Source organism: Cinclus cinclus, chromosome 1 (genome assembly GCF_963662255.1).
Source record: "Cinclus cinclus chromosome 1, bCinCin1.1, whole genome shotgun sequence".
In the NCBI taxonomy this organism is placed as follows: Eukaryota; Metazoa; Chordata; class Aves; order Passeriformes; family Cinclidae; genus Cinclus; species Cinclus cinclus.
The window spans coordinates 21,934,674-21,957,327 of NC_085046.1; the positions used below are offsets into that span (position 1 = coordinate 21,934,674).

A 22,654-nucleotide genomic window follows, 5' to 3' on the forward strand; every position below is an offset into this window, starting at 1 on the left:
ACCGACCCCTGTCATAGGTCACAGAAACACAGAATTGTTAAGGTTAGAAAGGACTTTTGGAGATCATCTAACCAACACCTGTCAAGGCAGGGTAACCTGGAGCAGGTTACACAGGAAAGCATCCAAGTGGGTTTTAAATGTCTCCAGAGGCAGACTCCACAATCTTCCAGGGTTGCCAGTTCCAGTGCTCTGCCACCCTCAATGTGAAGCAGTGTTTCCTCATGTTGAGGTGGAAATCTTTGAGTTTTGGTTTATGGCAATTTTTCCTTATCCTGTTGCTGGGCACCACTGAAAAGAACCTGGCACCACCCTCTTGATACCTGTCTTTGAGATATTTTTATGCATTGATCAGACTCCCTCTCAGTCTTCTCTTCAGACTAAATGGGCCAAGCTCCTGCAGTCTCTCCTCGTAAGAGAGATGCTCCAGATCCCTCATCATCTTTGCTGTGTCCCCTGGACCCTCACCAGTAGTTTTACTTTTTTACTTGCACTGATGAACCCAGAATGGACTCAGCACCCCAGACGTGGCCTCACCAGGGCCGAAGAGAGGAGGAAGATCACCTGCTGGCCACACTCTTCCCGATGCATCCCACCATACCATTGGCCCTCCGGCCCTCAAGGACACACCTGCCGGCTCACGGTCACCTCGTCACCCACCGAGCTTCCCCCGCCCTCCGGAGCCCCCCGTCCGCGCTGGCGGCCGTGGCGGAGCGGCCGTGGCGGAGCGGCCGCAGGGGGCGGGCCGCAGCGGCAGCACAGGCGCCGCCTCTCCGCCCGGCCGGCGCTACGGGCCCGGGTGCGAGGAGGAGCGGCGGCGGCGCGGTGCTCCTGGCGGGCGGGCGGAGGTGAGCAGGGCTGGGACGGAACGGGACGGGACGGGCCCCATCCCCGCCGGGCGCTCCTGGCGCGGCCGCCGCCCGCGGGGCTCTCCCTGCTGCCCATCCCCGGCCGGGCTCTGGCGGTGCCGGCGCCCCGCGAGCGGAGCGGCCCGGCCTCGGGCACCCGCGGGGGCGCCCCGGTACCTGGCGGGGCCGGCGAGACCCCGCCCCGCGGCCGGCGGGCCTGGCGGCGCTGCCACGGCTCTGCTCCTGTCACGGGCGGTGTTCTCGTTGCAGCTGGAGATGCCGGTCCGGACCGGGGCCCCGCCGAGCTGCTCCGGGCTGGATCTCCGCAGCGCAGTGCCGCCCGCCAGCCTGCCCAGGGGGCACCGGCCCGCGCCCGGCCTGCCGCCAGCGCCGCGCCTCAGCCCGCGCACCGTAAGTGCCCGCCCGAGAGGGGGTCACAGGTACAGCGGCCCGGCTTGCGTTGGTTCGGTTTTCTCCTCCCGTAGTTATTTTTCCAGGAGCAGTTTTTCACGTGTGTCACCATCTGGATGACATAGCTCTGTGATATGCTCTTAATTTAAGAGCATATGTCAAATCTATGTCACTTTTATTAATTTTTATAACTCCGAAATCAGTTAATTCGTAAAAGAAGGTTTGATTTTTTGAAATCTGTTCCTGAACAGCCCACCTCAACTGCTTCTTGTCATCTGCTTCCCATTTATTTAATAATTGATTGCGCAATAACTTGATGAAAAATCTGTTCAGGGGTTAAAGTTAGGCTTTGTTTTCCTTAGTGGTCCTCCCTTCTTTTAGCAATATATGCTAGTCTGCCTGTCTTGTCATTTCTGTAGTTCTGGAGATGTCACTTCGGTCACAATTTTAAGCATGGAGGACTGATTTCATAAGTGCCTGCAGACTTGAAAATCCTTATCTTATCTTTATCCTTTACTTGTAACTTTTTAACTTACCTTTTCTACTTTAGCCTCACCTTCTGTCTCCCCGTAGAAGGAATTTCTTTAAATTAAAACCTATTCACAGTTGACTTTTCTGCTGAGGGCTGAAATAAAGAAGGCATTTAACAATTCATCCTACTTTGTATGAATTATAACTTGTTCCTTTTCCTCTGGAGTTATAAACCTTTCCTTCTGTCTTTTTATTTTATTTATGGAATTTTACTTGTTGCCATTTATGTTCTTCACCAGTTACAATCTCACTTCTGTACCATCCTTGTTCTGATTTTATCCTTACATGATAGCACTGTCTCTTTGTCTTTTTATAGTGCTCCTTAGCCATGCACATGCTTTTTTTTTTTTTTCCTTTAAATCTTGTGTGATTTTTCAGGTCAGGAAAGCTCTCCTGTTTTGTATATATAAATTTTATGCACTCTTGCCTCTGAATTGCTGTTGTGCATTTAATATAGTCCTTTTCAGTAACTGCTAGCTTCCTGCTCTTATACATTTCTTAGATTCCTTAAAAGTCATGTCAGCCTGTTCCCTGAGAGTTTTTTATGAAGTCTGTTAGTTTGATTCTGTTACTTGCACTGTATTTTCCTTTGAACCGGCAGTGATAAACTTTGGCCAGCAGGCCAAATTCAGCTCACCAGAGCAATAATCATGTCCAGGTCCTGTGTGCCTGCTTATCCCAAGATCCTTTGGACTAAAACTGAAAGTAGGCTGCAGCATGGTTAAATGGTACTGTAGCCCATTTCCATATGGTGGTTCCCTTTCAATCTCCAAGTTTTACAGCACGTTCTGGTTACATGGTATGCACTGAAATGGGCCACTGTAATCACATGGTGAAAGCATACATGTTCTGCCATATCCAGTTATATCTCTTATCTCATGATATAGTCTCGTTATGTTCCTGGGTGCAAACCCATTCTGATACAGGAAATACTGGTAGTTTGGTCATTTGTTAAATACATTTCAGGTCACATGGTGAGGAAAAAGTCAGTGCTTTTTTGAATGCATACATAAAAATCTTTGTGCTCTTTCCCAGAAGGATTCACTGTTGGAACCTTTTCTTCGAATACTAACTTTGTGGTTACTTTCATGTATTGCTTTCTGTCTTTAACTTCTGAGTCCACTTTCAGTGAGTTTGTGCCTTCTAGTCAAAGCTGAAATGAAAAGTGCCCATTCTTCTAGTAGTTTTCTCTAATCTGAAACACAAAGCTACTTTTTATTGTAGGAGGTTGTTCCCCACACATGCTGTATTACTAGCCCATGGCTGGTTAATGGCCCCCACTGATGATTAATTACCATCATATCAGCTCTTGGATGGTGTCTCAGAAAAAGGTTCTGTGTGGTCTGTTTTTGACTGCTCCCAAGACAGCAACCTTACTTTCTTCTTTTTGCTCCTTCTTAGCCTTCCTCTCCTCATTGCTTCCTTAATTTTCAGAATTTATTCCTGTTCTACAATTACATTGGTTTTGCCTGGCAAGACTTTGGTAGCAGGATGGGAAGGAGTGCTGTAGGGGTGGTTTCTGTGAGAAGCTGCAGGAATTTTATGCAGGAATGCCCCTGTGTCTAATGGGGACAGTGTCACCTGGGTCTGGGATGAACCATGGCTGGCCAGGGCCCAGCCCATCAGCAATGGTGGCAACACCTCTTGGGTAACATAGGTAAGAAGTGGGAATAAGGTAATTGCAGCCACAGAAGAGAGGATAAAAACAGTGAGAGAAACAACTTATGTGGACACCAAGGCCAGCGAAGAAGGAAGAGGAAGAGGAGGTGCCCTAAGCACTGCGCCATGGTGCAGGCCATGGTGAGGCAGCTGTCTCCTGCACCCCATGAGGTTGATGGTAGAGCAGAGATACACCTGCAGCCCATGGAGGAGCTCCACAGCAGTCTGGGTGGATGCCTGAGAGGAGGCTGTGACCCCATGGGAAGCCCGCACTGGAGCAGGCTCCTGGAAGGGACCTATGTTGAGAGGAACCTGCATTGGAGCAAGTTTCCTGGTAGGGCTTGTGATCCCATGGGGACCCACACTGCAGCAGCCTGTTCCTGAAGGATTGCACTCTATGGAAGGGCCCTCACTGGAAGAGTTTGTGAAGAACTGTAGCCTGCGGGAAGGACTCTCACGTGAGAACTATGTAGAGGACTCTCCTATGGGAGGAACCTCATGCTGGTGCAGGAGAAGGACTTCTTTCCCTGAGGAGGAAGCAGCAGCAGAAACAGCATGGGAAGAACTGATCGTAGAAGAACATCCATTCCCTGTCTCCCTCTGCTGCAGAGTGGGAGGAGGTAGAGAATCATGAATAAAGTTAGGCCAAGAAGAATCTTACTGGGGTGAGGGGAAAGTGTTCCTTTAGGATTTGTTTTACTTCTCATTATCCTGCTCTGATTTTGATTGGTAATAAAGTCAGTTAATTTCCCCAGGTTTGCCTCTGGTGGTATTTGGTGAGTGATCTCTCCCTGTTCTTATCTCAATTCATGAGCCTGTCATGGTATTTTCTCTCCTCAGCCCAGCTGAGGCGAGGAGTGATAGAGCAGCATTTTTTTGGACTCCTGGCCTCCAGCCAGGGTCAACCCCCCACCCCCCCCAATGATGCAGACCCACCTAGGTCGTAACTGTGGTGTTGTGTGAAGACTTCCCTCCTGTGGGTTGATTTGTTGGTCTTTAATGTCTTTGTTGGAGCTTTATTGTAGTTCTGTGACCAAGGATATAGCAGTATTTATTTTATTTTTCTGCAAGCCTTAGCTTCTGTTCTTCTTCAAAACATCCCTTACTACACTGAATTTGACTACTGAAATTATCTTCCCTTTAATTATTGCATGAAATCTGAGTCTTCCTGCTGTTAACTTTTTGTGGAAAGCTGTCCCATGCCTTTGTCTCCAGGATTTATCTTACTTGCCTGGACAGAAAATTGTGTTAAGCATATTTGTGACTCATGGCCTTGAATCCCTTACCCTTGCATCCACAGTTAATCCTTATGCATCCATGGCCAGATCAAGCAGTCTGACCTAGAAATGTCATTAGTCATCTCACAACTAGGTCTTGATAAACTTCGTTGTTTTTGCTGTTGGATCCACATGGGCAGCCCATTTTCCAGGCTGACAGGTGAGTATGTCAGATGGATGTTTGTCATGGTGTCATGATATTTGCAGCTTTGGGACTTTAGCGTGTCCTCTTTCTTGGCAAGGAGAGGATATAGCAATGATAGCCTGCATAAACTTTTAATGGAATTCAGCTTCCATGTACTCACTGATCTCATGCTAATCACAGGCCACTGCTCTCTACATTCTACTATTTTCCAATTTTCTTTACAAGTTTCTACTTATTCTATTGACCATTAGTTTCAGGAGTACAAAGTTACCTTGTGGGCCACTAATCTAGGGCAGTGGAAGGTAAGAAATAGGAGAAGATGAAAATACTGTTGTTTACTTGAGTAACTGTATTATTGAAGTGCTTGAAGTACTTTGTTTCTTGTTTCTCCTTCTATTGGTGACATATTGTAAGATAAAATTGATTAGCACATACTTGATTAAGGAGAAAATACAATTTGAAACTTAGAACCAAAGACTCTGCTTCCAAAGGTGTTAATGTATTTTTTGGTCTCATAAAATTATATGATGCTGACTTTTTCCTTCTGTTGTTTTTTCTTTTTTCTCTTCTTCTTTTCCCTTTTTATTTTCCTCTAAAGAAATCGTTGTAGGTTTGGTGTCTTGGAAGTATGGAATCAATCTCTATGATGGGAAGTCCCAAGAACCTCAATGAAACTTTTCTACCAAATGTTGCCAATGGTATCAAGGATGCCAGTAAGGTCACAATAGGCATCATTGGAAGTGGAGACTTCGCTAAGTCATTGACAATCAGACTTATCAGATGTGGGTACCACGTGGTTGTAGGGAGCAGAAACCCTAAACATGCTGCTGACTTCTTTCCCCATGTGGTTGATGTCACTCACCATGAAGATGCAGTAGCTAAAACAAACATCATTTTTGTGGCCATACACAGAGAACATTACATCTCTCTGTGGGATCTCAAACATTTACTTGCTGGTAAAATTCTGATTGATGTCAGCAATAATACAAGAGTAGACCAATATCCAGACTCCAATGCAGAGTATTTGGCATCACTTTTTCCTGATTCCCTAATTGTCAAAGGATTCAATGTCATTTCAGCTTGGTCACTGCAGTTAGGACCAAAGGATGCCAGCAGACAGGTAAATGTTTTTATTTGTATTAATTTAACTTACTTGTAAGATGAAAATGACAGGAACTGAATGTAACAGCCAGAACTCATGAGATTTACACTCCCTGACTTAACATGCCTAAAATGTTGGACTTTTCGCGTACATATAAGCAGCCAATAAAATCTTCTGAGTTTAGTTCATCCCACTGTTTGTAAGACAAATAAATTTAAGTGGTCCAGTTTTTTCCCTGTGTTGCCTGTGTGTCTTTAAACATTGCAGAGGAAATGTGGATACTACCTTAGAGTAAACAACTTATCTTTCAATGACTACAAACAGAGGAGAAGAGTTGGGTCTTAGTGTTTTCAATAGGAAGTATGTTCTACACTTTACACAATGGTAGAGACAGTCTTTCCCAGTGTGTTTTAGTTGCAGCAAAAGAGATGCACAGAAATCTGAGGTCCTGATCTCAGCGCTTGGGAATCAGCTCTTCTAAAAATGCTTGCATTCAGTGTAGCAGCAGCGTGATTGAAAGTAATTATCTAGCTTGTAGAGAGATTTTTAAATCATAAATCTGAGAGAACAGAAGGAGATACATGTGTTTCTAAGTGATCATTTATTTGATCCAGGGCTGTTTGGGAACATCACATTCCAATTCCTTCCCAGTATGTTCTGCAAATCCATCCTGCATATGGAAAATGCACCTTTATGTTTTTCATGTTTTGCTGAGGTGATGTAAAGGATTTAAGCCTGTGCAAGCATCCAGTCCTTAACAGCTTTATGAAATCTGAGAAATACATAAGAAATAACTAATGTAACATGACTGCTGGAGACTAAATTCAGTTTTCTGGCACTTCAGGTAGATTTTAATGGAATGGAATTAATATGGAATTAGCATAATTTAAAAATTACTTCACCATATTCTTTTATCCCCTTTCAGAATGGCACTACACTAAAAGTAATTCAGTTAAAACAGACCATATCTGCTTCAGTGCAGGTAATCAGCAAATAGTGTTGGGCAAACTATAGCCCATTGTAAATTTTAACAGAACTTTGAAGTTCTTTATATCAGTACGCTTTTTTCACTGAATAATCAACTGGCCTTTAAAGCAAGTTCTTATTTGGCTGCTAGTTTTTGTCTCTTCTGTTAAATGCTCAAATCAGAAGTCTCTGGAATTCTGGGTTCTGAAATGAAGCTGAAATTTTTACCCATGGAGAGATTACACAGTTTGCTGCTTCTCATTCTGTGTATGCTATGGCTGTTTAAGGGTCATCATTCAAGATTCCTGGTTTTTTGAGAGATTTTGGATATTCTGCAATGCTTTTAGCTGTTGCTTCAAGTTAATCCAGTCCTGTAGACATTTTAGTGTAACAGGTTTCAGTGTACAGATTACCAAGACATCCCCCATTATTAAATCCAAGAAAAAGCCAATTTTGTTTTGATTGCTCTGTTAATAAATCAGTGTGTATATTTGTACCTGGGCTAGATTTTTATGTGATTTTATTGTCATATTGGTGATATAAACTGGGATAAAGTATGCCATTTTAGCAGTTGTGTTGTAGTTTTGATTTGGAGGCCCTTAAAGTTTTTGGTGGGTTTTGCTGGTTTTTTGTTTACCTTTGAGTCTCTTTCTCTGACTACAGATAATTCCCTTGATTTTCCCAACAGGTCTATATATGCAGTAACAACGTTCAGGCTCGCCATCAAGTTATTGAGCTTGCCCGTCAGCTCAGTTTCATTCCGATTGATCTGGGGGCATTGTCATCTTCAAGGGAGGTTGAAAACCTGCCTCTGCGACTGTTCACCCTGTGGAAGGGGCCTGTCGTGATCGCCATTAGCCTGGCAACATTTTTCTTCATCTATTCCTTTGTCAGAGATGTCATCCATCCGTACGTGAGAAATCAGCAGAGTGACTTTTACAAGATTCCCATTGAGATTGTGAACAAGACTCTGCCAATTGTTGCTATCACTTTGCTTTCTCTAGTATATTTATCAGGACTCATTGCAGCTGCTTATCAGCTTTACTATGGCACTAAGTATCGGCGATTTCCTCCTTGGCTGGACAACTGGCTCCAGTGTCGGAAGCAGCTTGGACTGCTCAGTTTTTTCTTTGCAACAGTGCACGTGGTGTACAGCCTCTGCCTGCCTATGAGGAGATCAGAGCGCTACTTGTTCCTCAACATGGCTTATCAACAGGTAAGACAGTCTTTGGTTCAGTAAGCCAAAAATGTCTTGGCTGGCTGCATACGGCTCCTGAATATAATAATCGGGTTTTTTTTAATCTGTTTTGCTTTTGGCACAAAATGTTATGGGTTATCTTATGGATAGGTGGTGCCAAATAAGGAGACTAAAAGAAATACCCGTGCATTTTGCTCACCTTATGGGTCAATATGCACTCAAGTTTGTGTGATGGGGGAATCAAGGACATGTCCTATGGAAATTCCTGATAGCAATACACACAAGAGGAATGTAGGATAGACAGGATAAGAGCAGCAGCAGGAAAATTCTGGGGTAAGTTCCTTTCTGTGTATACTTAACTCATGGGGGAAGTATGTATATCGTAAGTGCATTTACAAATATGAAAAGTACAAGGGCAGATACTGTAATCATACTTACAGATACTTCTATGTTCCAAAAAGAAGAGAAAAGAAGATGCTTACATCTTGTAACATTTTGGACCAATGCTAAAAATACTTTATTATTTTAAAATTCTGTGGACATCGTCTATTGCAGGCAATAGAAATTGACTCATAGTTTCCAGAAACAATTAATCTTGCATAACCCTGACATGTTCTCCAGCAAATCTGCCATGGTCTAGAAGAGGGTCTGATGCTGCTGTCTGTTAGTGAGACAGCCTATCATAACCTTTAAAGTGGCAGAAAAGCAGCATTGCCAGAAAAACAGCATTGCCATTCACCACAAAAGACCTGTAGGACAGGTGTGATAGAACAGAAAGGAAAACCAGATGAGGATATAAAATCAAATGTAACAAATTAACAGGGAGTGTCACAAACTCTAAAGAGCTAGCATCAAAAACTGAACTTAAGAGAAAGACCAGAAGGGCAAAACTATAATAGGCAGCAAGAAACCGTAATTCACGCTTAAAATTAGTAATCCTAAAGGATTCACTGCTACTTTTACTAAGAAATTATCTTCATTTTAATGGTACTGTAAAACTCTCACTTGCTAGTATTTTTGGTGCACCTTTTTCAAGACATGTCCTATTGCAATAATTAACCTGGAAGTGGAAAAAAGAATTGAATATCTACATTTCTTAGTTGTTAAGATCCTGAATTGTTTCTTTTTTCTGGTAAAGCTCTCCAGCAAGAGCCATCTTGGAAAAAGGTAATGTCAATAGTGAGAGAAACAAGCTTGGACTCAGCATAGAAAAGCTGAAGGAAATGATGCTAAACTATTTCTAAATGCAACAAACTAGAAATAAACTGTTGATTTATCCAATTTATGTTACAGAATTTAAATTTGCAGAGTCTAAAGAACACAGCTCGTTTTCTACAGTGTATAAGAATATGCAGAATTACCGATTTTATAACAGTATTGTTGTAAATGGTACATAATGTTACATTTTCTTTTAGCATCTCATCTAAATTTCCATGTTTAACATATTTTTAACCTAGCAAGAGCTAATACCAGCAGTAAGGAAATAGCTGTTTTTGTCCCAGGCATGAGGAAACCTCTGAAATATTTGACCCCATTTTATAGTTGTCCTGTGACTGTGAACTTCAAGTCAGCAAAATAACTTCTGTTGGTATTTGTAATATTCTTTAGAATAAAGTTCTTCCTTTCTGCTCTTTCAGGTTCATGCAAATGTTGAAAATTCTTGGAATGAGGAAGAAGTGTGGCGAATTGAAATGTATATCTCCTTTGGAATAATGAGTCTTGGATTGCTTTCTTTGCTGGCGGTCACTTCCATCCCTTCAGTAAACAGTGCCTTAAACTGGAGGGAGTTCAGTTTTATTCAGGTGTGTTACTTTCTTAGTAACGGGGTTTTGGTGTTAGCAAGAATTCCCTTGATCTATGATCAAGATCATAAACAAAAGCTCATGGCAATGTGACAAAAGAGCCTTTTTTCTGTCTGTCTCTGGTAATTGAATATAAACAACAGTTAGTTAGCAAATATGTTACCATGAAGGCACATTAAGCATTTCATAAGTGTTAGAACTGGACTTTCCATTTTGCACTTCTTGATCTTAAAGAACCAACACAGCTAAGACCAAATGTTCACTAATCTATTCCTTTTCTGTTCTTAGAATTTTTTGCTAAATTCGAATCAGATAAATTTGGACAAACTTCCTAAATTCAGTGATACTGGAGTGATACTTGTATAGGTAGATGCACACAGCTATTAAAATTGAAGACTTAATTTGCCCTGCAGGATTTTTATTGGACAGCCCTCTGACAGCCATGGTGCGATTGATTAAGTTTTACTTCTCTCCACTGTGGGATTTGACACAGCTCTCAGCTGCATTATTCCCATTAGTTAAAATTACCCACTAGTAAAATATGAAGCTTTGCTTATTAAAATTAGGCTTTTTGAGGCCCTGGCACACCATCTGCTACCTGCCTTCCTCAGGTAAATACCTAGAACATGCATATCAAACCAGCATTAAGTACTGCAAAATACAGGCTTTAATGAACAGCTCAATGCTTGTTCCTACACATAACTGCCAGTAGTTTCAGGTAGCAGGTATAGGAAATTTTACTAGGATTCAGTCAGGTGAAGATTCCTAAGTGTGCACAGTTTTGGGGTTTGTTATATTTTGTTTTCTGAGTTTGGCTTTAGTACTGTAGTCTTAGCTCAGTCTTTTCTGATTAACAGTTTTTTCAGCTTAGCCTAATAATATTGTCTAATTCTGAGTCCTTTTCACTTCAGAATGTGGGCACTGACTTTAAAGTTCGGGGCTTGGGTTGTGCTTCATAATTTACAGATATTTTAAAGAGAGTGGTGGGAACACTTCAGTGGCTGTAGTTGTTTGAGGTCTGCAATGTCTTCCCTTCCCTTATGATTTCCATTACTGGAAAACTGCAGGTAGACCCAGAGAAAGTTTGCTGAAAAGTTTTTCAAAGTAGAATTACCCTGAGAGAACTTTTTATTCACAGTCATGGCTTTGGGGCTTCAGAGAGACTAAATATTTGAGTGTATTGTTAGAACTTCTCTGCCATTTGGAGTTCTCTGTATGGGGACAATAGTACTGGTGTTGGGTGATACAAAACACTAGTGCAAAAGGAAAAAATATGTATTCACGTGTGAGTAACATGATGCCTTTATCCAGTAATAATTTCCAGCCACAAACACAGCATTTTTGTCTTATTTTTCCTTATTCATATTTCCAAATCTCAGGCTTGTGTGACTGAGTCTAAACCCACAGAATAATCACAATGATGTATCTTCAGTTGCATATTTACTGCAGTTATTTCCATTGTAAATTAAGTCAAAATAATTCCAAATTTAAATAATTATGAATTTTAATGACTCACCTGTCAGTATTTTGAAGAATTTGTTTGGTACTAAGTGGTTTGCTCTGGATGTATGTTACAGTTCATACTGCATCATATGCAGAAGGTAACTGGTAATGAACTATGATCATTTGCAATTCTTAATCACAAAAGTATTGAACTACTAAAATTTTGCTTAAAGTTAATGAGTATTTACTTTGTTACTAATTCTCAGGATATAAATTATTCTTCATTTAGTTACTTGTGAAAAAAATGTTGCTTTCTTAATCAGAAAACAGACTTTCAGTAATTGCTTACTAGAGTAAAAGGAGTCTATATTTCTGTGTAAGTTTCACTGTCCCCAGTATGCAAAGAGAACAGATAAAACATTATAATACTTCATCTCTTTTATTTTTTTCTTCTGCTGAAGTGCAGTGCAGTGGAGGAAAATTGAACTTAAATTTCTCAATCTTCTCTAAGTCAGAGGGACAAATAACAGAACTACTAACCTATCACCCCATCACTGCTTTTCTTTCAGCTGGGAAAAGCAGTATGTCTCTAGCTTTAGTCCTGAATCTCAGATGATTTACCACAACAGCTGCTGAACTTGTTTCACATCTGGCAGATGAAGAATCGGTCAGTCAGCACACTCAGTGTCCCAGCTCAGCACTTCCCACTGAGAACAATACATTCTTGCTTGCTCATCTTAATAAATGCAGTTTCATCAGAACAAGGGACTGGCCTCTTCTAAATAGTTTTACCACTAGAACATACTCATTTTTGAGTCCTACCAGGAAAATTGGGGTTTAATGAAATGTGCAGTATAGATTAGCCTTGTTCCAGTAGAACAAGCCCTAAGCAGCATCTCCCTAGCCTACAGTAGTTCAAACAGTCTGTGAACACAGTCTTCCTTATACTCCAAAGAAACACCAGCTGACAATATTTTTGCACAGACGTCATTGCTGTCTTTGATATACCCAATTATTTTGGCGATGTTTCCATCCTACCTAGCCTGGTTTCAAACCCACGTGTCAGCAGCCCCAAAAATTCCAGCCTGCTTCATCAAGGGAAAAGGACTTTGAGAGGTTAAGCAGTGCAGGCTCTGCTCCTTCGCTCACAGTATGCATATGAACAAAGTGAGATATGAGGTTTAATAGTGCAAAAGGAAATTACTGTGTCAGTTCTATAAGGAGCTGAGAGACCAGCAGTAAACAGAAATTGTTACAGTACAGAGCTGACCACTGTACATAACAAAGATGATTTGGAGAGAAACACTCATAACATCTAGATGGAGGAACCACAGAATGAGATGGTGATGAACAGTTTTCTCAGTAAGAGATCCTAGATGATTGAAACTTAGTGTGAAACTTTGCAGTCACCTTAATGTAACCCAGAGATGAAGTTTACTGAGAAAAGCAGCAGGGAAGAAAGCTGGGGCTGATAAACTAATGCATCAGTTTTCTTAAATGCCATTTCAGTATTCTTTTTCTCATCTAAATATATTTGGATAAGGAGCAAAGGAAGACATTGGCAAAGAAATACAAAAGAATCTGTGTTTTGTCAAGCAGGCAGAATAAACAGCTTAAACCAACAACTGTAAACAGAAAAAAAAGACATTTATTGAAACCAGTCCTTGAGTGTTCACATAAAATACAAGGAAATAGAGAATGTTGTCTGCAAGCTATGCTGCACTGGTCCTTCAGTCTAGTGAGGAAAGTTAAACTGTAAATATATAATGTAAACATAAATGACTGCTGCTGTTGCTTTCCAGTCCAAGACTTCAAGTCCAAAAGGCACCATTTAAAGTGTCAATGGAGTAGACTGGTTTTGAAAGCTAAACTTCATGTTTTTTAGCAAAAAACAACACAATTCTGCCATTTGAGTGGTAGGAAGCTGACTTTTTCGTAGATGCTCCTTTTCTATGCTAGCCCAATCCTAAAGATTTTTGGAGGCAGTGTGAGTTAAGAATTTCTCATACATACACTTTGAGGAAGGGCTACCCTTGGTTCTCCCACAAGAATAGGATACTTTTTCCCCAGAGTAAACAAGACTGAGACCTGAGTATTTAGCAAGTTAATTGGTAAGATTCCATTCAGAAGTTACTACAAACAGTTTTTAAGTTTAGCAATAACCTGTTACACAGAGAATCTGAAGTATATCTTGCATAAATATAGAGTTTAGAAAATACCTTTTGTATATATAAACTGCTTGGAACTACTCGAACCATTGTGAATGTAGAAATTCCTGAAGCAGATGTGCCCCATAGCATGTTTTTGTCTCTAAATATGTGCAACTTGCTGGTAACATTTTAGGGGTTTTTTCTCTTTCATCTTTCCCGCTCTTCTAACTTTTATTGGTTCCTTTCTCAAACAATACCAGTTTGCCCAGTTTATCAGTAGCCTTGGCTGGGAATCCCCCTTATTGGCTAAAAACTGACTTTGATCAGGAAGGAAAAGAAACAAAGCAGGGAGGACTTAGAGAAAAGCTAGAAGATTTGGGAGTCCATAGGAAATGTGCTAATCTATTACTCGGCTTTGAGGAAACACACTATTATGGAAGATAAGGAAGCAAAGCAGCCAGAGATATTCTTCCACTTTTCCCAGCAGCCATCCTAAAGCCCAGGCAGCGGGTTGCCAAGAATTACAAGTGATATTGCTCCTCACTGCACTGTTCAATGTGAATTTACCAGAGAAGAAACAGTATTGCTTCTTGCTGCTTTCAGAAGTCCTCTGCTTTTAAAGGAATTATCATCTGGAGCCTGGTAATGGCAATTAAGGGTCCAGTTGAAGAACATAGCGTTAGTAGCTGACAGAAGCTATAGCAATGTCTTTGTTAGTTTTTCAGAGGTGTGGTTGAAATTGTACAGTGCACACTAGCACATGCTCTACAACCACTTCAGAGAAGCATATGGCAACTCTTCACAGGGCAAAAAAAAAGAACTTAATACAAGTGCATCATATGTTTTTCTTGTCCTTTTGTTGTTAGCTTAAAATACACTGATGTACTTCTTAGTTTCCATTTTGACCATTAGATAGAAAGACATGTATAGATGTCTCAAAACTATAGCTTGCAAATGGAATTAAAATAAGCACTAAAATAAAAATAATGGAAATGACTGTATAATATTTCCCTTCTGTTTTTTTTTTTCCCCAAGAATTGTTACATTTCTCATCAGTAATCCTGATGAAGAAATGAGGGATATGATTCACTTGTGCCCTTCTCCCTACAGGCAGTGATAAAACAATTAATTCAGGACAGTCATACCAACAAAAATTTGCAATAACATATTAAAATTTCAGGTTTGATCTTATTGTTTGCTGTCCAAATTTCTTGCCAGAAGTTCCATTCAGATACTGCATATGCCATTTTCATATCCTCAAGTGTTTGTCTAAGTGTTCTGTTTACTATGGGATATTTTGGGAGCAAATTGGTTTTTTTAAGAAAAAGCATGCAGCATATCTAACGATTAACAAAATGACCCTGAAACCATTGGAAAAAAAATACATAAATATTGGAAAGTCAAAAAAACAGGGTACCAGTCCCAAAAAATTAACAGAAATATTTTCCTTTTACCATTATACCTGTGAATACTTGCAAATAGTATTAGCTCAGACATTCTTCTTGCCTTAGAAACTGCTTAATCTTGAAGTGGAAGGAATTAATTCTTTCAGTACCTATTATAAACCCTTGTCCTACATTTTTCTTTGCTTGTCTGTTTGCTGGAATTAGACCATACCTTGGTAGCCAGTTACCTTTCTTAATGCTCATTTTCTGTTTCAGTGATTTTCTACAAATGTTTCCCAGCCAAGTTAGTCATTGCATCAGTTTAGGCCAGAAAGAGTTTTTCTTAATTTGATCAGCACCAGAAGTCAAAACATAGTACTCTTCTTTTATTATGGTTTAGGAAAGTTAAGGTGGATGCATTGTCAAATCTGCAAAGCATTACAGCTACAAGGTGCTTAAAAAAGCAGATTCACACAACTGGAGAGTGACCCCTATTATCACCATCTTTGGTGGCAAGCTCTAGATTTATGTGCTGAGAGGCCCTTCCTCTGCAGGCTGATGTGGAAACCCTCTCTTTCACCTTTTATCCAGCACTGCTTGTTTGTGGTGAACTACACCACTGCTATGTGCTATTATGCCCAAGCCCTGCACTTCAGATATTCCCATTAACCAGTCAGCAACAACTGATGCAGAAGGTAAGGGCTGATTTATGCTGACATCAGACAAGTGGATGTAGGCCTTTGTGAGGCAGAAGTAAACTGTGCATCTCAGAGTGATAAAAATACACAAGTTTAGGCCCAAATCTCTTCCAACAGAATTGCATTGTTCCATAATAAGGAATCTTGGAAGTTACCTATCCTCATAGTTGAGAAATAGGAAACTTAAATTTCCAGTCACAATGATGTTGTTCTAGTAACTACACTGGAATTGTTCCTTATTGGCATACCTTTCCTGAAGCTGACTTCCATTGCTTAGAATTTGGGTAGACATCATTTCAGCTTTGACTAAGGCCTGTAGATGTTGGCAGAGATACTCTGTAAATCAGTGCTCAGTTCAGTCTGTAAATTTCAGAATGTGAACTTGAAACCATATATTGCTAACTTAATGTAGTAAATAGGTACAAGATTTTAGCTTGATGTCTAATAGAAATGTTAAAATAATGCAAAAATGTATTAGAGCTGTTGGGTGAAGGACCAAGTGCTATTATATCTTTTTTTCCTGTTTTCTCTTTCTTCACAGTCTACACTTGGATACATTGCTCTGCTCATAAGTACTTTCCATGTACTGATTTATGGATGGAAGAGAGCTTTTGAGGAAGAGTATTACAGATTTTATACACCACCAAATTTTGTTCTTGCTCTTGTTCTGCCTTCCATTGTAATTCTAGGTAAGATTGTGTTACTTTTACCATGTGTAAGCAGGAAACTGAGAAGAATTAGAAGAGGATGGGAGAAAAGCCATGTTATAGAAGAAGTAAGTGGGTCTGTTCCACACCTTTCCCCAGAAAGGATAACTGTAATGTGATGATATTTGTTAACACTACTGTACATGCTTGGGCTTTGTTTTTTTTGTCATAAACCTGCAATCTTAGGAGTTTAGTTAAGTAGGAGTCTTTGTCAAGTCTCTTGTTTGACATATAGTACAAGCTCTTACCAAAACTATGAGAAGTTTATAACGAGAAAACTACTACTTCTGATAACTACAGAAATATTTTTGCTTTGGATAACAGAGTGCAAATTATTATGAAATAAAAAAAAATGTTCCTTTGCACAGTTATATCACAATAGTATTTTATTAGAACCAGGCTTTACAGATATTTTTTGACTTAGAGCATATATGTCAGAGTGCTGTTTATTAATATGACATTTTCTGGGCAGTGTTTCTTCTATTAAAACCACATTTCTGGGTTACTGAGTTCAGAATGTAAAGTAAATTATTTAGGAAATAACCAGGGTTTGAAACAAATTAATTTTTAATGATCACAGAATCACGGAATGGTTTGATTTGGAAGGGACCTTAAAAGCCAGTAAGTTCCAATGCCCCTCTCATGGGTCTTGACAACTTTCACTAGACCAAGTTGCTCAAAGCCCCATCCAGCCTGGCCTTGAAACACTTCCAGGGATGGGGCATCCACAACTTCTCTGGGCAACCAGTTCCAGTGCCTCACCCCCTCACAATAAAGAATTTCCTCCTAATACCCAATCTAAACCGACTCTCATTCAGTTTACAGCCATTCCCCCTTGTCCTATACATGCCATTGCCCTCTCCAGCTCTCTTGTAGGCTCCCTTCAAGTACTGGAAAGCTGCAGTCAGGTCACCCCTAAGCCATCCCTTCCAGGCTGCACAAACCCAATTCTCTCCACCTTTCCTCACAGGAGAGGTTCCCCAGCCCTCTGACCATCTCAGTGGCCCTGCTCTGGACTCACTCCAACCCATCCATGTCCTTCCTGAGCTGGGATCCTGGAGCTGGGTGCTGTGTTCCAGGTGGGGTCTCTCTCACCAGAGCAGAGCAGAGGGGCAGAAATCCCTTCCCTGCCCTGCTGGCTTTTGGTGCAGCCCAGGACACGTTTGGCTCTCTGGGCTGGGAGTGTCCATGGCTGGGTCATGTCCAGCCTCTCACCCACCAGCATCCCTTCTGGTCCTTCTGGGCAGGGCTGCTCCACATCCCCTCATCCCCCAGCCTGTGTGGGTACTGGGGGTTACCCCAGCCCCGGTGCAGCACCTTGCACTTGGTCAAGTGTATTGCACATGTACAATCTATTTATTTGTATGTGGTTTTACATCATTCCATCATTTGAATATACAAACCCAATTTCAATTATGGTGTGATTGTACATCTTGTAAACAAAGGGTATTGAACTAATATTGTCTTTTTTTTCCAAAGTATTATGTAGGATTTTAGACCTTTGGCATCTCTTTATTTCCGTATGATATAATGAAGATTCAAAACAGTGCTATACATTTATAGAAAGATATATGTATAACCTAGTTTTTGATTTTTCAAGAATTTTGAAATATGAGGAAATATTTTAAAACAAAAAGAAAAGCTGTGAATTCAGCAACAATAAAAAATCCATTTTCACTGTGAAACTTCCAACATATTGGAAGCATCACAATACTCATGTTCTGTATGTGTCTACACTGGAGTTTCAGTTATTATATATGAATTATCCAGAATGTGTCTTAAATTCTTAGTATCTCTTTGTGCAAATCCAATCTTCTATTTTTATATAAAGGTCTAACTTTTACAAGTGTCTCTGGGATATGCCTGAAGTTTTGAGAAACCAAATTATTATACTTAAAAATCTCTAAACCTTGACATTTCCATTTCCTATTTGATTCTAAATAATGTTCACAATTACTTATTACTACTGCTGTGCCAGTAGTAATTACTCTTCTCTAACGAAACGACCTTATAAACTTAGACCTTCAGGCTGCTACTGCTTAATTAGCAAAAATTCTATTTCAGTGAATCAGATTGTGCATTTGGTCCTAATTTTCTTATATTAAATTATATTTTTCTTATCTATATTTGCACTGTTTAAAAATCACTGATTTTCTTAGCTGAACCATCTCTGATTATTTATTACTTTGTAAGAGTTTGTCCTATGATGCATCAGAAATACACAGAATTAAGCTTGAATTTATCCTTAAACATCACTGGTCCTGTAAATCTCATAATCTCTGCTTCACAAAAAAAGAAAAACAGCTTCACAGAAAAAGAAAATTCTAGAATCAAACTCTGCCCTCAGTTATGCCAACCTAAGCCTAAAGAATTCATGTTAGTTGTTCTTAATTTCAAATTCAAAATATCTGCAATTTTATTTTTATTCTATATACAAATTCTCCAAACTTACACATCAAGCCTGTGTATATTCTGGGTTTGTTACAAAATGAGAGACAGTTGAACTTCCTGTCATTTTAAGCATGTTCAAATCTAGAGATGAAAAATAAAAATACTTGCATGATATTTTTTCAGATTTAAAGTATTTTTATATGTCTTTGGACATGTTTTGTATTGAATGAGAGGCCAATGGATTCTTCTTGAAAATGGAGGCTTGAGAATACATTTTTTGAGAAAAACCAACTATGTTATGTGTGTTAACATAACAAGATATTTGATACTTTTTTTAGTTCACAAATTTTCAATTTCAGGTAGTTGGAAAGTTCATATTTGTCATCTGTTTTAAGCCTTGGTGATGGAGCCAACTGGTAGGAAAATAATTAATTTTATTTCACCATTTTTGCAAAAGTAAATTATAATAACAGCTATATATTGGTCAGGCTAAGGTCTTTGAGACTTGTCTCCAATAGCTGACAAGTGGCAGATGTTTCCAAAGAGAAAGCATGTGTCCAGTGATTTTTTTTTTCCTAACATAACTTCTCAGCTTCTTGAAAATCAATAATTTTGGATTTGAGACAGGTACTGCCTCTGGATTGCTGTATTTAATAGCTATGTTCTCCAAAAATTTATCAAGCATTTTAGAAATTTGAAACGTCCCTATTTTTTAACAGAAAAAATAAGGGAAAAAAAAAGGCTCAATAAATCTATAACATAGATTTTTAAAAAATGTCTGCATTCTTTCTTTTTTCCAAAGCCAAATAAGTTTGTTTCAGGGTATTTATTTTATTGTTCCTCCTATATGCAGCTATTTCAGTGATACTGGTGGTAACAGAAAAGTACAATACTTTTTTTGTCGAACATTCTGGACATTAAGCGAAAACCTTGTTGTTCCTGGAAACAGACAGGAGCCTAAACTCTAGTGTAAATGAGATTTTCGCATAAAAATGAAGAACAAGTAACAATTACAGCTTCTGACTTTGTCTGTAATGGCATTCCAAAAGGTGTCTATTTCTTAAAAGGCTTGCGGAATTGAATGTCCTGGACTTTCTCCTAGTTCATTATTGTGGAGTGAAACCGCACAAGGTTGAAGCATTGTGCTTCATTCCATTAAATAAAATTACCTTTAAAAATCTTAGCACACATCAAATCTTGGAGAATTTTAATGAGATTACACCCCAGTCTTGCACATGTAACCTAATTAAAATCACTAGAATTGGCTGGTATAACTGAGAGTAGAATTTCATACCTCTGAACAGATGTAGGCAGAAAGTATTACCATTGACAATCTGACTACATTTGAAAATTAAATATGCTATTATTTTACAGTAATTGTACATTTCTGTAGAATATGTTATTAACATCCATGTTCCCTACAATTATTTATTTTTATGCAATAGTGATAATGTTGCAGAGCTATGATATTGTACTAACTGAAAATTACCATAGATATTGTACTGTGATGTGTCCACTGACAGTATATACAGAAATGTGTTGGCCCTCTTTCCTATGCAAAAAGTTACTTCGTCATTAAATTTCTTCAACAGTGATTAAACTGCTCAATTTTAAACTGCCAAAGATGTCTGGAGAGAATAATGATGAGTCATTCCTTTTTTCAAACTGTGTGTAGAAAATTAAAAATGTATTTTAATTTTATATGTTAATTGAAAGGTTGAAATGTTGAAGTATTAATAAATAGACAATATTTTTAGATCAACTATATGAAGGCATTTTGTGAAATATTTGTGCTGCAAAAATGACATGGTTTCCTGTTAGGCCACATATTTACTTCTAACTGGAATAGCATGACTTGTGATTTAATATTTTGTAGTGTTTTTTAAGGACCAATTCGCTCTAACAAGACACTGTTAAGCCTGAAGGTAAATGATGCATTTAGCACACTTTATATCCAGCATATGTTTAGTCCCACAAGGGATCTTTATTCATGTGACCAAACACATTGATTTCTATAGAACTTACCATAGGACTTCTCATTGGAAAAATACCTGAGGCCATTGGTTCGTTTAGATTGCCTAAATATAAACAACTAAATTCATTTAGACATCTTAGTTACTTAGGAGAATAAATATGTATTTTGAGGAATAGCCTGCTATAAAATTATTTTTGTGTAGCTTTATATAAATTGCTTAACTGGCTAATGAAAATAAGTGATGAAATAAGCCTAATTTCTCTTAATTATTGTACAGTTTAAAAAATAGTGCTTAATATGTGATACAGAATTGTACACATATCATAAAATAGAGACCTCTATGTATTTAGCAACAGGTTATTTGTTTTCCGTGCATATTAAGCTATTCTTTCTTAACATTGTCTAAAATGAGTTCTATTGCAGCTTCCATGTGTCTTTAATTTTCTGTTACAATTCTGTTAACTGTGGCAACTATGTACAAGTTAATTAAGTGCACATGTTCTTGAAGTATTTAAGAGTTTTTGAGTTATTTAGAGATTAATTATTTTGTAATTGTTTTGCAAGTTCTTTAGCTTGCAGTAATGGTTACTGTGAATTGGTGCCACATTTAGTTTTTTGTTCCAACATTGTGAATTATATGATGTGCCAACATAAGAAAGTACATTAATATTTTTGTTTGGCGTTAATTGCCTACAAAATAGTGTGTCTCTGTATTGGTGTCTGTATGGTATTAGCTGCCCAACTAGCATTACAGGAAATAGTTAATTAATATAAGGCAATGAGTTCCCAAGTGGCAGTAAATTTCACAGGTATTAATATAATTAGGAAACAGCTTTCCTCTGAAAGTTACATATATCAGGTGCATAAAAATTAGACAGGTTGAGTTTTTTAGTGTAATATTTTCACATATGCAGTGGTAATGAATACAAATGCATAGATCCTTGCAGACAGTGCATCTCCTAATACACAAGGTTTTGATTTCTTGGTTGTTCATCCTGTAGTATTTTCTATCAATATAATGAATAATGTTGCAGTACTGATATTGTATCACCATATGATACTGTTTGAATTCATTAGATTACAGCCTTTAAAATAAGTGACACATTTAACTGACTTGAACAATGATCTCTGTCATTATATATTGTTTCTCATGCCTTGTTGGCAGTGTCTTACAGTGAGCATAATATGTCTCCCATGTGTAATATTCTCTTTGTAGTTGTGTTTGTCAGACTGTTTGTGCTGTCTCTCTGAACAGGGCTATTATAAATTATTAGTAATGCTCTTATCTATTTTTCCATAGACTGTGTTTTACACAAAAATCAATAAAAATTAATGTAAGGTATTTTGCTTTTTCTTCTGTGCTTATGCAGAATAAATTTTAGCTTGTGTTTCTTTCTAATACATGGGTGCTCTGATCAACATTTTCTCTGATAGATAAACTTGAATGTGAGTTCATAATATTTATTTTTCAATGTCTGGATAACAGCTTTTTCACACAGACACACTGGACAGCTGTATCCCTTATCCTACTCTAAGATATTCTCCATGCTTTCAGAACATGAGTGAACACTACAGTACTATCAACATATATTCAGTCCACTTTTCATTCAACAAGAAGTTTGGCCATGATGAGATTGCTAGGCACCAGTATGTTTGCCGAGTGTTCTGTTGTGTGTATGAAGTAGAATTATTCTTCAAATGAAACAAAGAGGTGAAGCACTTCTTTTGGAAATACATAATTTTTTTCGTAAGAGGTTTATGCAAGTCTAAGAGGAAAACAATACACGACAAGTATAATGCTGCAGCATGAACTCTTCTGAGTTCAGAGAAGTAAAGATGCAGGAGTCAGTGGAGCTGGCAGCATTTGCATTGCTTTCACATTAGGTTACATAGCCTTCTCAGACTCCCAAACAGAATGTGGGTATTTTTAAAATTCAGAACATTTAATATTGGTTTGTGCCATGCCTAA

General features: G+C 38.8%; 1 protein-coding gene across 1 annotated transcript; it reads left to right on the top strand.

Moving 5' to 3' along the window:
* Window positions 1–5,171: 5,171 nt before the first annotated feature.
* STEAP2 (STEAP2 metalloreductase) lies at window positions 5,172–16,438 on the top strand. Its single transcript, XM_062494786.1, has 4 exons — window positions 5,172–5,988; window positions 7,625–8,152; window positions 9,772–9,936; window positions 16,154–16,438. The coding sequence occupies exons 1-4, from the start codon at window positions 5,497–5,499 to the stop codon at window positions 16,436–16,438; spliced, it is 1,470 nt and encodes a 489-aa protein (XP_062350770.1). The 5' UTR covers window positions 5,172–5,496.
* Window positions 16,439–22,654: the final 6,216 nt, after the last annotated feature.